Source organism: Bufo bufo, chromosome 1 (genome assembly GCF_905171765.1).
Source record: "Bufo bufo chromosome 1, aBufBuf1.1, whole genome shotgun sequence".
Classification (NCBI taxonomy): Eukaryota; Metazoa; Chordata; class Amphibia; order Anura; family Bufonidae; genus Bufo; species Bufo bufo.
Window position 1 is genome coordinate 273316407 of NC_053389.1, and position 12703 is coordinate 273329109.

The 12703-nt window shown below is 42.0% G+C and overlaps 1 protein-coding gene across 2 annotated transcripts in view; it reads right to left on the reverse strand.

The window, feature by feature from the left end:
- The window catches only part of BTBD11 (BTB domain containing 11), a 230005-nt gene that overhangs the window by 19607 nt on the left and 197695 nt on the right, over positions 1–12703 (reverse strand). For both annotated transcript variants that reach the window (XM_040439449.1, XM_040439440.1), the window contains 2 exons: positions 11713–11933; positions 6118–6296 (listed from right to left, as the gene is read on the reverse strand). In XM_040439449.1, coding sequence (XP_040295383.1) covers positions 6118–6296; positions 11713–11933 — 400 coding nt within the window. The remainder of the gene's footprint in view (positions 1–6117; positions 6297–11712; positions 11934–12703) is intronic.

Genomic DNA, 12703 nt, shown 5'->3' on the forward strand with positions numbered 1-12703 from the left:
CCAAGGAGCATCAGACACTGGACACTGGCCACTCTTGGATAACCCTTTTAACTCACTTAACATGTAGTTCCCTACTACAAACACCTCTTTGGCAATGGTGCTGAATTCAGAGAATCAGACTGGGCTACCAGAAGGGAAGAGGGCTCACGCTATGACATGATAAAGGAGACGATCCATAATAAGGCCTGTGAGAGTAATCAGTGAACAACCTCATCTGAAGCAGCCAATAGAGTACATCACTTCTTGCTGGGGTAAATAACTTTGGGGCATTTTAAAATAATTTTATTAGTCTATACCAATAAAAATAACGTAGCCTAGAAATATTAGAATTTACAAAATGCATTTGTCACATTGATGATAGATAGGCCTTCAATATAGTTTTCTCTGGTGGGTCTTCAGTATCATTTCTTGGGCCTTAAGTATCATTTTTACTGATGGCTTTCCAGCATTATTTCCTCTGGTGGGCCTTCCGTGTTATTTCTTTCTGTGGGCCTTCAGAATTATTGCTTCTGGAGGGCTCTCAGTATCATTTGTTCCGGTAGGACTTCAACAGAATTTTTTCTGCTCAGCCCTTAGTATCATTTTCTCTAATAGGCCTTTATCATCATATCTAATGGTGGACCCAAGGTTCCCCAGTGCAACCCCATAAGAGCACCAACTAATTGTGAAAAAACAACATCCTCTTTTGTTTGTTTTATTTATTGCTTCCTATGTTATAGATAACACAAGTAAACTTTTATTCTTTTATGCTTTCTGTCTCACCAAAGCAATGAAGCCGATAAAGTGCTGTTCATCTCCCAAATACCTCAGCAGCCTAGCACTCTCTGGACTAGTTTTCATTGTCACTACAGTAAAACTGATTAAATTTCACTCTAGAGTACTGGTACTCATTACCACTATACTTGGTGTAATTAAAAACATTCAGCATCTTTATGCAGCTCTGAGGTCTGTAAAATGGTTGGAAACTCATCTAGAAAAGGTTTGTTTTCTTAAAGTAGATGAAGGCTTTTCCTCAATAGACCAGAATGAAATGAAGGAAAGAATAAAAAGCCCCATCAGACTAAACGCTGGGAGATCTGCCAAGAATAAACTTGGAAATTGCATTTAAAATCACAGCTGTGAAGTGAACTTTGGGAAACCCCGGGCGAGGAGGAAAGTTACGTCCTTGGGGGCCCATAATGAGAAGATAGAAGAGATGACAGGATCAGAGCAATGCAAGATCATGATTAGTTAGCTGAATTCTTTGTTGCAAATACATCTGCCTCCAATTCAGTGCCTTTCACACAAATACAGTGGGGAGATACACGAAGGAGTTCTGCAAGTGGTCACTTATGTTTGAAATATAGTATAAGATAGAACTATCATAATATCTATACTAAAGCCTAAAATAAAGTGATTAACCAAAGGGGCTATTTAACCAGGTGCAGGTTATAGTGCAGGAACCAATTTTGCAGCCAGCAACAGATAACAGAGGAACTATGTTCAAATCTCCTAATGACTAGTATAAAGTCCCAAAGCTCACACGGGGCATTTACTTTAACGAAATTACCCTATAGTGAAACCTACCATACATGTAACATGTCCTATGGTTCACACCCTAAACATAACGCATTGGTCTTTGGAATGTGTAGTGCTACTTTTAGCCCTTGAAGTGTCACAGATCCCAGGAGTAGAAAGAGGAAAGTCTACTGCCAAAATGCCCTTCACCCAATCTTTACAACTTAGTGTTACCCCTTCACTCAAAGACATACATACAAATTACAGGGCACCATGGCAATTCAGATTTGGCTATATCAAATGAATAATACCACAGCACTCAATGTCTTCCTCCAATTATGCAGTTTTATTCACCAAAAAGATGCAACGTTTCGACTACCAACAGTCTTTGTCAAGCCAAGACAAGGCTTGATATCATCTACCAGGGACCCTCAGGCTAGGATCTAGCACTGCGGGCATTGCCACCTAATATACTGAGAGACTGCCAATGAGCGACTGTAAGTGCTGCTACACCTCCTTCTAACCACTTATATTTTGCTGTTATCTTGTACTATGCCTGTAGTGTTTTCATGTACTTTAACTGCATGTATTGTGTGTGCTGCCCCATTGTATTGTGCCTGCTTTGTCCTATCTACTCTGCCTGCTGTACCCCTATGTATTATGTCTGCTGCGTCCCATGAGATGTGCTTGCTACTCCTTTGAACTGTGTTTGCTGCTCCTCCAAGTACTGTGCGGCTAAGGATCTCAGAGGATAGAGATACAATCAAATGTAGCTGGGACACTGTGGAAGGGTGGCCTTCAAAAGCTCAACGAAACAGCAGTGGTATGGCTTTGCTCTATGGGAGACTGCTAGTGCTTCGACAAGAAATTTGGATTTGTTATGGGTGCAATTGTATATAGTTATGTATTGTTATGTATATTGTATATTTTGGCCATAATTTCCAGTAAAGAATAATGATGGCAAAAGGTTGGCAGGAACAGTGCTAACCACCAAGTCCTTCCCCTCTTGGTAGGTGTGGGCTGGTCCTTCTTCCTGCCAGGAGGGGGAGTTCCTGAGAAGCCTTATAGAGAGGAGAAGAAGCACACTGCAGAGCTCCTGCTCCAGGTAAAGATTCTACAGAGAGATCAATGTAATCCAGCCTCAAGCAAATACCTCAGAGACAAGACAGCAGAAGGAACAACTGAAAACCTGCATAATAGACACTGCTGTTAGGTGAGGGACTACGGCTTATCTCTTCCATCTCCCAAGACTACCACTGGACCAGTTAAAGATCAAGTCTAGACCTAATAGTGGACATCTATACCTACAAGTTGAAACCATCCTACCTGCCTCCATACTTCCTTACTGGTGCCAGAAATTACATTATGAATCCGCTGCTAATGTACCAGAAGTTATGCTTTGCACTTAGAAAAAGGAGACTGTTATATGTTCACTCCTAGCCTCATTCGTCAAACTACATTTCCACTGCACCGGTCCCCAGGGAGCAATGTCCTGAGGGAATACACCGTGATACAACACTTCATCAGGACTACTACTATGGCTCCACAGGGGCTCACTGCAAAGACTCCTCAGAAGGTCTTCATACAGTTGTTTTTTGTCCAGTAAAAACTCAGTTACCAGCAGTATATATACAGTTGCAAGAAAAAGTATGTGAACCCTTTGGAATGATATGGATTTCTGCACAAATTGGTCATAAAATGTTATCTGACCTTCATCTAAGTCACAACAATAGACAATCACAGTTTGCTTAAACTAATAACACACAAAGAATGAAATGTTATCATGTTTTTATTGAGCACACCATGTAAACATTCACAGTGCAGGTGGAAAACTATGTGAACCCTTGGATTTAATAACTGGTTGAACCTCCTTTGGCAGCAATAACTTCAACCAAACGTTTCCTGTAGTTGCAGATCTGACGTGCACAACGGTCAGGAGTAATTCTTGACCATTCCTCTTTACAGAACTGTTTCAGTTCAGCAATATTCTTGGGATGTCTGGTGTGAATCGCTTTCTTGAGGTCATGCCACAGCATCTCAATCGGGTTGAGGTCAGGACTCTGACTGGGCCACTCCAGAAGGCGGATTTTCTTCTGTTTAAGCCATTCTGTTGTTGACTTTCTTCTATGCTTTGGGTCGTTGTATTGTTGCAACACCCATCTTCTGTTGAGCTTCAGCTGGTGGACAGATGGCCTTAAGTTCTCCTGCAAAATGTCTTGATAAACTTGGGAATTAATTTTTCCTTCGATAATAGCAATCCGTCCAGGCCCTGACGCAGCAAAGCAGCCCCAAACCATGATGCCCCCACCACCATACTTTACAGTTGGGATGAGGTTTTGAGGTTGGTGTGCTGTGCCTCTTTTTCTCCACACATAATGTTGTGTGTTTCTTCCAAACAACTCAACTTTGGTTTCATCTGTCCACAGAATATTTTGCCAGTACTGCTGTGGAACATCCAGGTGCTTTTGTGCAAACTGTAAACGTGCAGCAATGTTTTTTTTGGACAGCAGTGGCTTCCTCTGTGGTATCCTCCCATGAAATCCATTCTTGTTTAGTGTTTTACATATCGTAGATTCGCTAACAGGGATGCTAGCATATGCCAGAAACTTTTGTAAGTCTTTAGCTGACACTCTAGGATTCTTCACCTCATTGAGCAGTCTGCGCTGTGCTCTTGCAGTTATCTTTACAGGACGGCCACTCCTAGGGAGAGTAGCAGCAGTGCTGAACTTTCTCCATTTATAGACCATTTGTCTTACCGTGGACTGATGAACAGCAAGGCTTTTGGAGATACTTTTATAACCCTTTTTCCAGCTTTATGCAAGTCAACAATTCTTAATCGTAGGTCTTCTGAGAGCTCTTTTGTGTGAGGCATCATTCACATCAGGCAATGCTTCTTGTGAAAAGCAAACCCAGAACTGGTGTGTGTTTTTTATAGGGCAGGGCAGCTGTAACCAACACCTCCAATTTCATCTCATTGATTGGACTCCAGTTGGCTGACACCTCACTCCAATTAGCTCTTGGAGATGTCATTAGTCTAGGGATTCACATACTTTTTCCACCTGCACTGTGAATGTTTACATGGTGTGTTTAATAAAAACATGGCAACATTTAATTCTTTGTGTGTTATTAGTTTAAGCAGACTGTGATTGTCTATTGTTGTGACTTAGATGAAGATCAGATCACATTTTATGACCAATTTGTGCAGAAATCCATATCATTCCAAAGGGTTCACATACTTTTGCCTGCAACTGTAACTGGACACATTTAAAGACCTTTAGAGCCAGGTCAGAATATAAAGCAATTAGCAGAGATTTATGAAGTGCACCCAGAGCAGACAACTTCCTAATTCATTTGTCGGAGCTGAAGGTGGCACCTAAGTCATTTGTTATCAGTGGTGAGGAAGCTTGTTGTTTGATGAGGTAGAACCATGTGTGTTAGTAGATATACGGTTTCTGTACAATGAACAAGATTTTCTTTTCTTGGCAAACTGCCCTGTCACAAAATCTTGCCGAGTTCAGTGGTCATGTTGCAGCCTTGCATAAATGTCTACTGAAAATATGAAATGATAATTTAGGAGCACATTTTAAAAGATCTTTGCTAAATCCAGTCAAGGACAAAGGCAAGAAAGATTTAGAAAAGATAGCCATGTTCCCAGTGGAAATCTTTGGTGAGCTCTGTAAAGAGATGGAGATGCAAAGTGGTCACATGTAGTCACTCATTACTAGGCAGAACCCTAAACATATTTAACCTCTGTGTAGCACAGAGGAAAAATAAATAATTCATTAAACTGGTGATCTCCATTGGCTTTCCAATTATTGTGAAACTACAATTCCCAGCAAGCTTTGACAGCCGCAGGGTTTTCAGGTTCTTGATAGAAACAAGAATGGTCACAGTCCATGAGACCAAACAGAGATCTTGAATTGAGTGGGAAACTAGGAAACAATGTATATTAGAAAACTGCATAAGGGTCTGTTTCAAACCGCAGATCCACAAAGCACGGATACCGGCCGTGTGCACGCCGTTTGCGTTGCGGCCCCACTGACTTCGATGGGTCCACGATCCGCAATATGTGGCAAAGAATAGGACATGTCTTATCTATTGCTGCGTGGCCACGCAGACTTAGATGCACACGGAAGGGTGGTTTGCGGTCCACAGAACGAGCACAGTCATGTGAATGGACCCTCAATCTAGGTGTGCCTCATATGTGCAGGGTAGGTTGCTCTGTGTAACATGATGAAAACCTGAGACAAAGGACCCATGTGCAAGAACAGCATGTTTTCCCCCTTTCTCTCCAAAAGTGTAGCTTGTCATATTTGACCTCTCTTATAACTCTGGTAAATACTTCAGCAATTTTTCTGATGCATTTTGATCTATGGAGATCACTAGTAGATCATTGCACTGAATACCCAAGGCAGCCCTACCAAGCACAGTGGTTAGTTTTCTTTTACTTTAAGGCAATATTGGGCCCCTTTGCCTACAAGGCCTATTTGCAGCAGCATAAGTTGAACGTATGGAATGTCCACTCCTTCTATGGTTTTACAAGGTCTTCTTCACTCACAACTTCGCAGCTAATTATCCATGATGATTGTCCCTAAAACCAGGGAAAGAGATCATGAATACCTTGCTAGCTTTCAGAATCTCAAACATGAGCGGCAGACCCTGTGTAATCAGCTCTTCTGTATATTCCTCCTCTTGAATTGACTTGAACTCTTTCAGCAAGCATTGAATCAGAGGACGTCTATGCTGGTGAAATGAAATGCGCAGGGATTCCAGCCATGTGTGAAGGGTCCACGGGACACCTACAAGGAAACATCATAATATAAGCATGTTATAAGGTAATTGGGGACAATGCTTGCCTTTTCTTTTCCCCTGATTGGCACTTTAAGTGGGCATCAAATGAATGCAGTAACCCCCTCCATCCCAAACGATGACTTCATTTTTGAAAGGACACAACATTGAGATGCCTTTATTGCACAGAAGCCCACCCTCATGAATTAGTATAGATATTGGGTAAAAATCTGCACATGAAACCCGATGAAGGTTTGGAATCATTTGGTGGGAACTCCTTCTGCAGGGACATCATCATATAATGCCTGGCTAAAGCATAGAAAACTGTCAGTGGATGCCACCAATGTTGACAGATACCACCAACTATTTAAAGCGGTTGTCCCACAAAAAATATTCTACATTATGCAAAGTAGCACCTGCATATGAATTCTTTTGTAATAGCAAGTAATTAAAATTTTGTATAGCCACTGAGTTATTCAATATAATGTATCTGTATAGTGCTACCTGCTGTTTGTTCTTTTCCTTATTTCTCAGTCCACCTCGCTGAGGTGGACACACGTGCTCAGTTCCATCCTTCAAAAGCCACCAGCCCTTTCTTTTGCTAGAAACTGTGACATATCCCCTGACAAAGAAAGTGCCCCTTTAGTTTGAAATGAATGTAGCAGAACAATTGGAGCATTTAATGGGGAGGTCTCTGGATCCATGGGAGGTATAGGGCTGGTTGTAGCTTTGTTAGAAATACATCAGTGTCATAGTGTGTATAGTGTTATTGAGGCAAACACATTTGGGGAGATTTAGTCTTGATATCCCCTGTACCACTGGAGGACACGCCTAATTCATGACAAGGCATACACCTCTTCCTCTGGTAGTTCCTGTGCCTCAAATGAAATCTACAATTGCTTGATGAATATTAGCCATAGCCCTCTGAGGATGCCAAGACTGGCTTGAAATGTCCAACTTAACTCCGCACTTAAGCTGCACCGGATCAGAATTTTTATCCAGAGAAACCCGAAACCCTAAATCAAAGCATCCATCCATTCACACTCAGTATTCTGTTCTTTAGTATTTCTTGTGATACCAATGTCAAAGAAAATGTCTTGGCCTCCTCCGGGAACTTCCATTTCAGCACAGCGGGTCAATTTAAACACCTGTGTCACCAGCTTTGGTTTATCTTAATTCTGAAACCTTCAACTACGAAGGTTTGTGGATTGTAGTAAAAAAAGCAATTTACATCTAGTGAAGGGATATTAAGCGATAAATGCACCTGAGTTAGTGGAATTAAATTAGAAGGCATTGCTTCATTAACCATTGCCGAGGACTGGACAACAGTGCTGCCTCTATCTTTTGACTGGGATGAAAATATATAGCACAGGTTTATGAGATAGTCATGAAAAAAGGCTTAAAGGAAAGCCCTTTATGTCTGGTGTCATTTATTCTGTCCTTGCTATTATGAAAACAAGCTACATGTGTTTCCTAGTGTGCTTTTGCTTGTATAAACAGCCCATATGAACAAGCCAAGATTCAGTGTAAAACACGGAGGAGTGACAGCGCAACATCTAATGGGGACCAAGTTAGAACATGCTGCTAAGCTGGAGTCACTTTGCAGTACGCCAGAGAAGTGGGTATCTGCAAACGGTTTGTTATTTAATGTTATGCAATGTAATGTTATGCCATGTATTGTTATATTACGTATTATACCCAGTATAGCTGTGTATGGATGACACAGTCAGGGTTGACAACCCTGGCTCAGCCCTTTGTAGGAGGGTGGTGGGGATCCAGCCCCTAGTGTGTAAGGAGCGTTTGTTAGGGTAAGGAGGTAGCGACCTATGCTCCCTCTCCCTAGGTCCAGAAAGTTTCAGAGACTAACAGATCTCTGCAAGATCCACAGAAAGACAAAAGGAGAGGGAAAGAAAGAGAGGATGATCAAGAAGAATTTGGAATCTGCATGGCCAAGCACAAGAGTCAGCAAGGTAACCTACAACTACAGCCATTTAGACTTTGCTGCAGTGAGGGACACCATTAAAAGACCCTTCACACTTAGACACATCCTGGCCAGATGTTCAAAACTCTGTATACCGCACTGGACACTACAGCCATTATTGCCAAGGTACTGCTGCCAGCCGTAGATTCTACTGAGAGACACTTTAGCAACACAGAGAGAGAAGAGGGCCATAACTCCCATTCTTGTTTAAATCCATATATTGTTATCTGGGAGAAAATTGTGTACAGTTGTGTACATTTTGTTGCTATAACTTGATGTACTACAACTCCTATTTTGCAGTACAGTAAAGAGTACATTACAGTACAGTACATTTATTCTTCTACCACTGGTCTGGTTTTCTGACTCCTACACCATATGCTGATCATTGCACTCCACATGCCATGACTTGCACCCATAAAAACACTTAATACCACGGGCACCCCAGCTACCATCAGGCAGGAGCCCCAGAACCAGGGTGTGCCCCAAGGTAAGAAAGGGTGCACCCTCCATTCACTGCACAGCCCTAGGGAGAACAGTGTGAGGAAAGCCACTGTGATTGACTGTGACAGCCAGAGTTACTAACACTCCCATCCTCCTCTCCTGATCCTCATGGGCTTGCTGCAATTTCATCATAGCTGTACTCTAAAAACTAGCTAACTCTGAAAAAATAGATGCTAGATAAGCATCACCTTGAGATATGAGATTCAAAATGATCATTATAATAGTAGGGCCACACTTGTCCCACCATTTGTTTTCATTCATTTTACAAGATTTTAACTACGTTTTCCCTTCTGTCGATCTTCCTGACAGGTCAACAGGGTCATAATGGGTATTCGTTCATTAGTGCAGTGCCCAAGAACCCATGGTCAAAGAGAGCCCACAGCTCCAGTTAGAACACAGTGCCCTTCAAGTGTAATTGTACTTACAGTATTAAAATAAAGTGTATCCTTACTATAGTGGTTGGTAAGAAGCCCAGATCAGTCCTCCACTGCAGTGTATACAAACTGTATTAACCTGCAGGGGGTGACCACGCTCACAGAAGGAAGCTTTCCATGAGTAAAAAGTGTCAGGACGTATAGAGCTGGAGAGTGGCGGCGGAGCAAGAGCGGTAAGTTTCTTTATTTATTTTACAGTCTGATGTGATGTCTGATATGGAGGATCTGTGGTCTAATGGAGGTTTGGTCTGAGGTCTGATATAGGGGTCTGTAGCTCTAATGGGGGTCTGTAGCTCTAATGGGGGTCTGGAGGTCTAATAGGGGTCTGGAATTCTAATGGGGGCCTGATATAGGGGTCTGGAGGTCTAATGGGGGTCTGGAGTTCTAATCGTGCTCTGGAGGTCTGGTCTGATATGGGGGCCTTTAGGTCTAATGGGGGTCTGAGAGGTCTAATCTTATGTCTGATATTGGGGGGGGGATGACATGGAGGTCTAATGGGGGTCTTATATGCGGTCTGATATTGGGTGGGTCTGACATTGAGGTCTAATGGGGGTCGGATCTGAGGTCTGATACATGGGGGGGTCTAGTCTGAGATGGGGGTTTCTGACGTGGAGGTCTAATGGGAGTCTGATCTGAGGTCTGATATGGGGTCTGACATAGAAGTCTAAAGAAGGCCTGCTCTGAGATGGGGAAGGGGGGGGGGGGGACATTTTGATTCCTCCGTCCTACCATAGCATCCTTACTTTGCATGTTGGTACAGTACAGAAGTAAGGAAAGAAGCAGATGAATAAAATCTATTTCTCCTCAACATTAGACTATTTCTTTCTATATAAAGATGCTTAATAAATGGACCCTAAAAAAGGCAAAGTAAAACCTAGCGCCAGCGGCATACTTCCTCCTAAGCACTGCTGGACTTCGAGTCCCCTAGGTGGCAAAGGAAACCTATGCCTCATTAGCTACTGGAAGGGGAGCAGTGTATGTGCAGGGAGGCATGTCACTGGAATGTAGTAACTTTTATCATGACTTCAAGATCTGGGAATAAAATATATTTTTTTGTTTGGGGATAGAACTGAATCCATTCTACTGTCACATTGAATTTATGTGACATAAGCCCCTGCTTCCTTAATGAAGGTAGAAGTCTGTGTCTCACGTTCTTGTAGTGCAACCGCTGAATCCACTAAGGATTTGTTGTCTGAACCGCAGTAATAGTTGAACTGAATACAGATGATAAATGTTTACAGTGTTGCCCCAAGTAAGAGATATTGAGCCTTGTAATGTACAGTAAGAAACACAATAGCAGTGTACATCTAGTTATCCAGCAGTCTGCAATAAAGGTCTAATTGGGTGTTAAAAGTTTGGGGTGTGCCCCTGCACAATCTGACACAATCCAATCCAATTTGTGCAGCGATCCATCTCCAAATGGTAACACCCAATTGGACCTTTATCGCAGACTGCTAGCAATTCATTCATACTCTAGTAGGAATAATAAAACAATAGTACAATATAGAGTCATACGAATACGTGCTCCAGAATTGTTATTTCATGAGAAGGGAAAGTAGTTACTGAAACAGAGATATCGAAAGAGGTGACATTAGAAATAGATTATTGTGATGTATTAAAGGAATGTGGGCTCGGCCTAGACGTATGACAATACTTGTGGAAATCCATCCAACACCATGAATGGCTTTGAAACTAATCGTCCAACTTCAGCTCAAAACCACTACCATTCGAAAGTATAACAAGTCGCTTGTTTAAAGGACCTTTTCGCACCAGTACGATTGTTATTACGATCATTCATCCCCATTCAGTCTGCATATTGTCTGGGGCACATGTGCCGCCAACCATAGAGCATTTTTATGCCCACATAAAAGATCCGATTAGCTGGCATTTGCTTGTTTGTTGGCTGAATGCTGCCCTGTTTGCAATGGGTAATGATAAAAAAAGAGTGTTCTTATAAATAGTGGCATACCTGTTATAGATGAGAACCATGCTACAGATGAGAAGCACTGCTTCTCTTCACACAGAGATTGAATTAAATGATAGAAACCTGTTTACCTACAGCCATCCCCAGGGGAGCTTATAAAACAGCTCCCACAGAATTCAAAGAGAGCTGTATAAATCCATACACAGTAAGCGCCACCTAGTGGTGACTGCAGGAAACAGAGTTTTAGCATTTAACTGTGTGTAGATATGGCGCACTGATTCTATAAATATTCATTATACAATTAATCACACAGAACATTGGACTAAACAGTGGTGTGGATGTTAACTTCAATTAATGAAGTACTGCTGAGAAGTTCACTATCTGTTCGCAGTAAAATTCTAATAATCTTAGAGTGCTAAATTATGGGAAATTAATAGTCTATGAATTTTATTCTAACCACCTTTGGGTCAATTTTTATTGCTTTGCCCTTTTGTTCACTTGATTTTATGGGTGCCGCTACCTATGGTGGCCCTCAGGAGAGTTTGGAAACTCCCTAAATTCAACAAATCAAAAAAAAATCAGCTCACCTAAACTTCTTATATCGATGGTAATATCCACATATCCGTGTTCAGCGCTGTGATACATGGCCTCTTTTAGCGCCTTCAGTTTAGCTTTGCTGTTGCGACTTGGACACAATGAACTATTGCTTGTTTCAGCCAAATCTGTCCCTTCAGCTAGAATCTCTTCTAGGGACAAAATGTCACTCTTCTCCTTCTCAGGCTGGGACAGAAGCTTCCGAAATACATTTCTAAAGAAAATATCAAGTGGACATTAATTACATTCAATACAAATGTTGTGTTACATGCCCCTCAAATTATTGCATGTATCAGGTATGACAACCACTTTTGTAAGTGTAATTGGGAGGTTGTCACAGTCTAGTCTCTCACTCACATTTTACTTAAGGATTGTCTTTTTTGGACTATGCTTTTTGCTATAATGGTTTTGTTAGAATGCGGTGATGGAACCTGATGCCAAGTTTTCAAGTCCCCTGTAGCGCCACCACAGGGAAACTAGAGCATTACACAGTACCCATTAAGGTCAATGGGTTTCCCATTTTATAGGGATGTGCCAGGCCTCCAGCTACTCTTTTCCTAAATTCCAGACTGAAATATAAAAGGGGCTGCTTGTGTATGACAACCACGTTAAAGGGTTCTAGATACTGATGCCCTACTTAGGATAGGTCATCAATATCAGATTGGCAGATTGGTGAGGGTCCAATATTGGCATCCCCACTGATCAAAAGTTCACAGCAGCCATCAGTGCCAGAAGTAACATAGTGGATGAGACAAAAAACAGAAATCCCCGTTAACTATGGCTATGCCTGGTTTCTGCAGGTCAGCTTTTATCCATTTGAACAGGAGCTGAGCTGCAGTGACCTGTCACAGTCACCACACAGTGGACAGAGCATTCTGCTTCTGGCTCCATCCATTGTGTGAGGTTTGGCACTATCCTGAGGATAGGTCATCAATATCCAGAACTCAAACAACCCCTTTAAAGCGGTTATCATACTGTCACAGT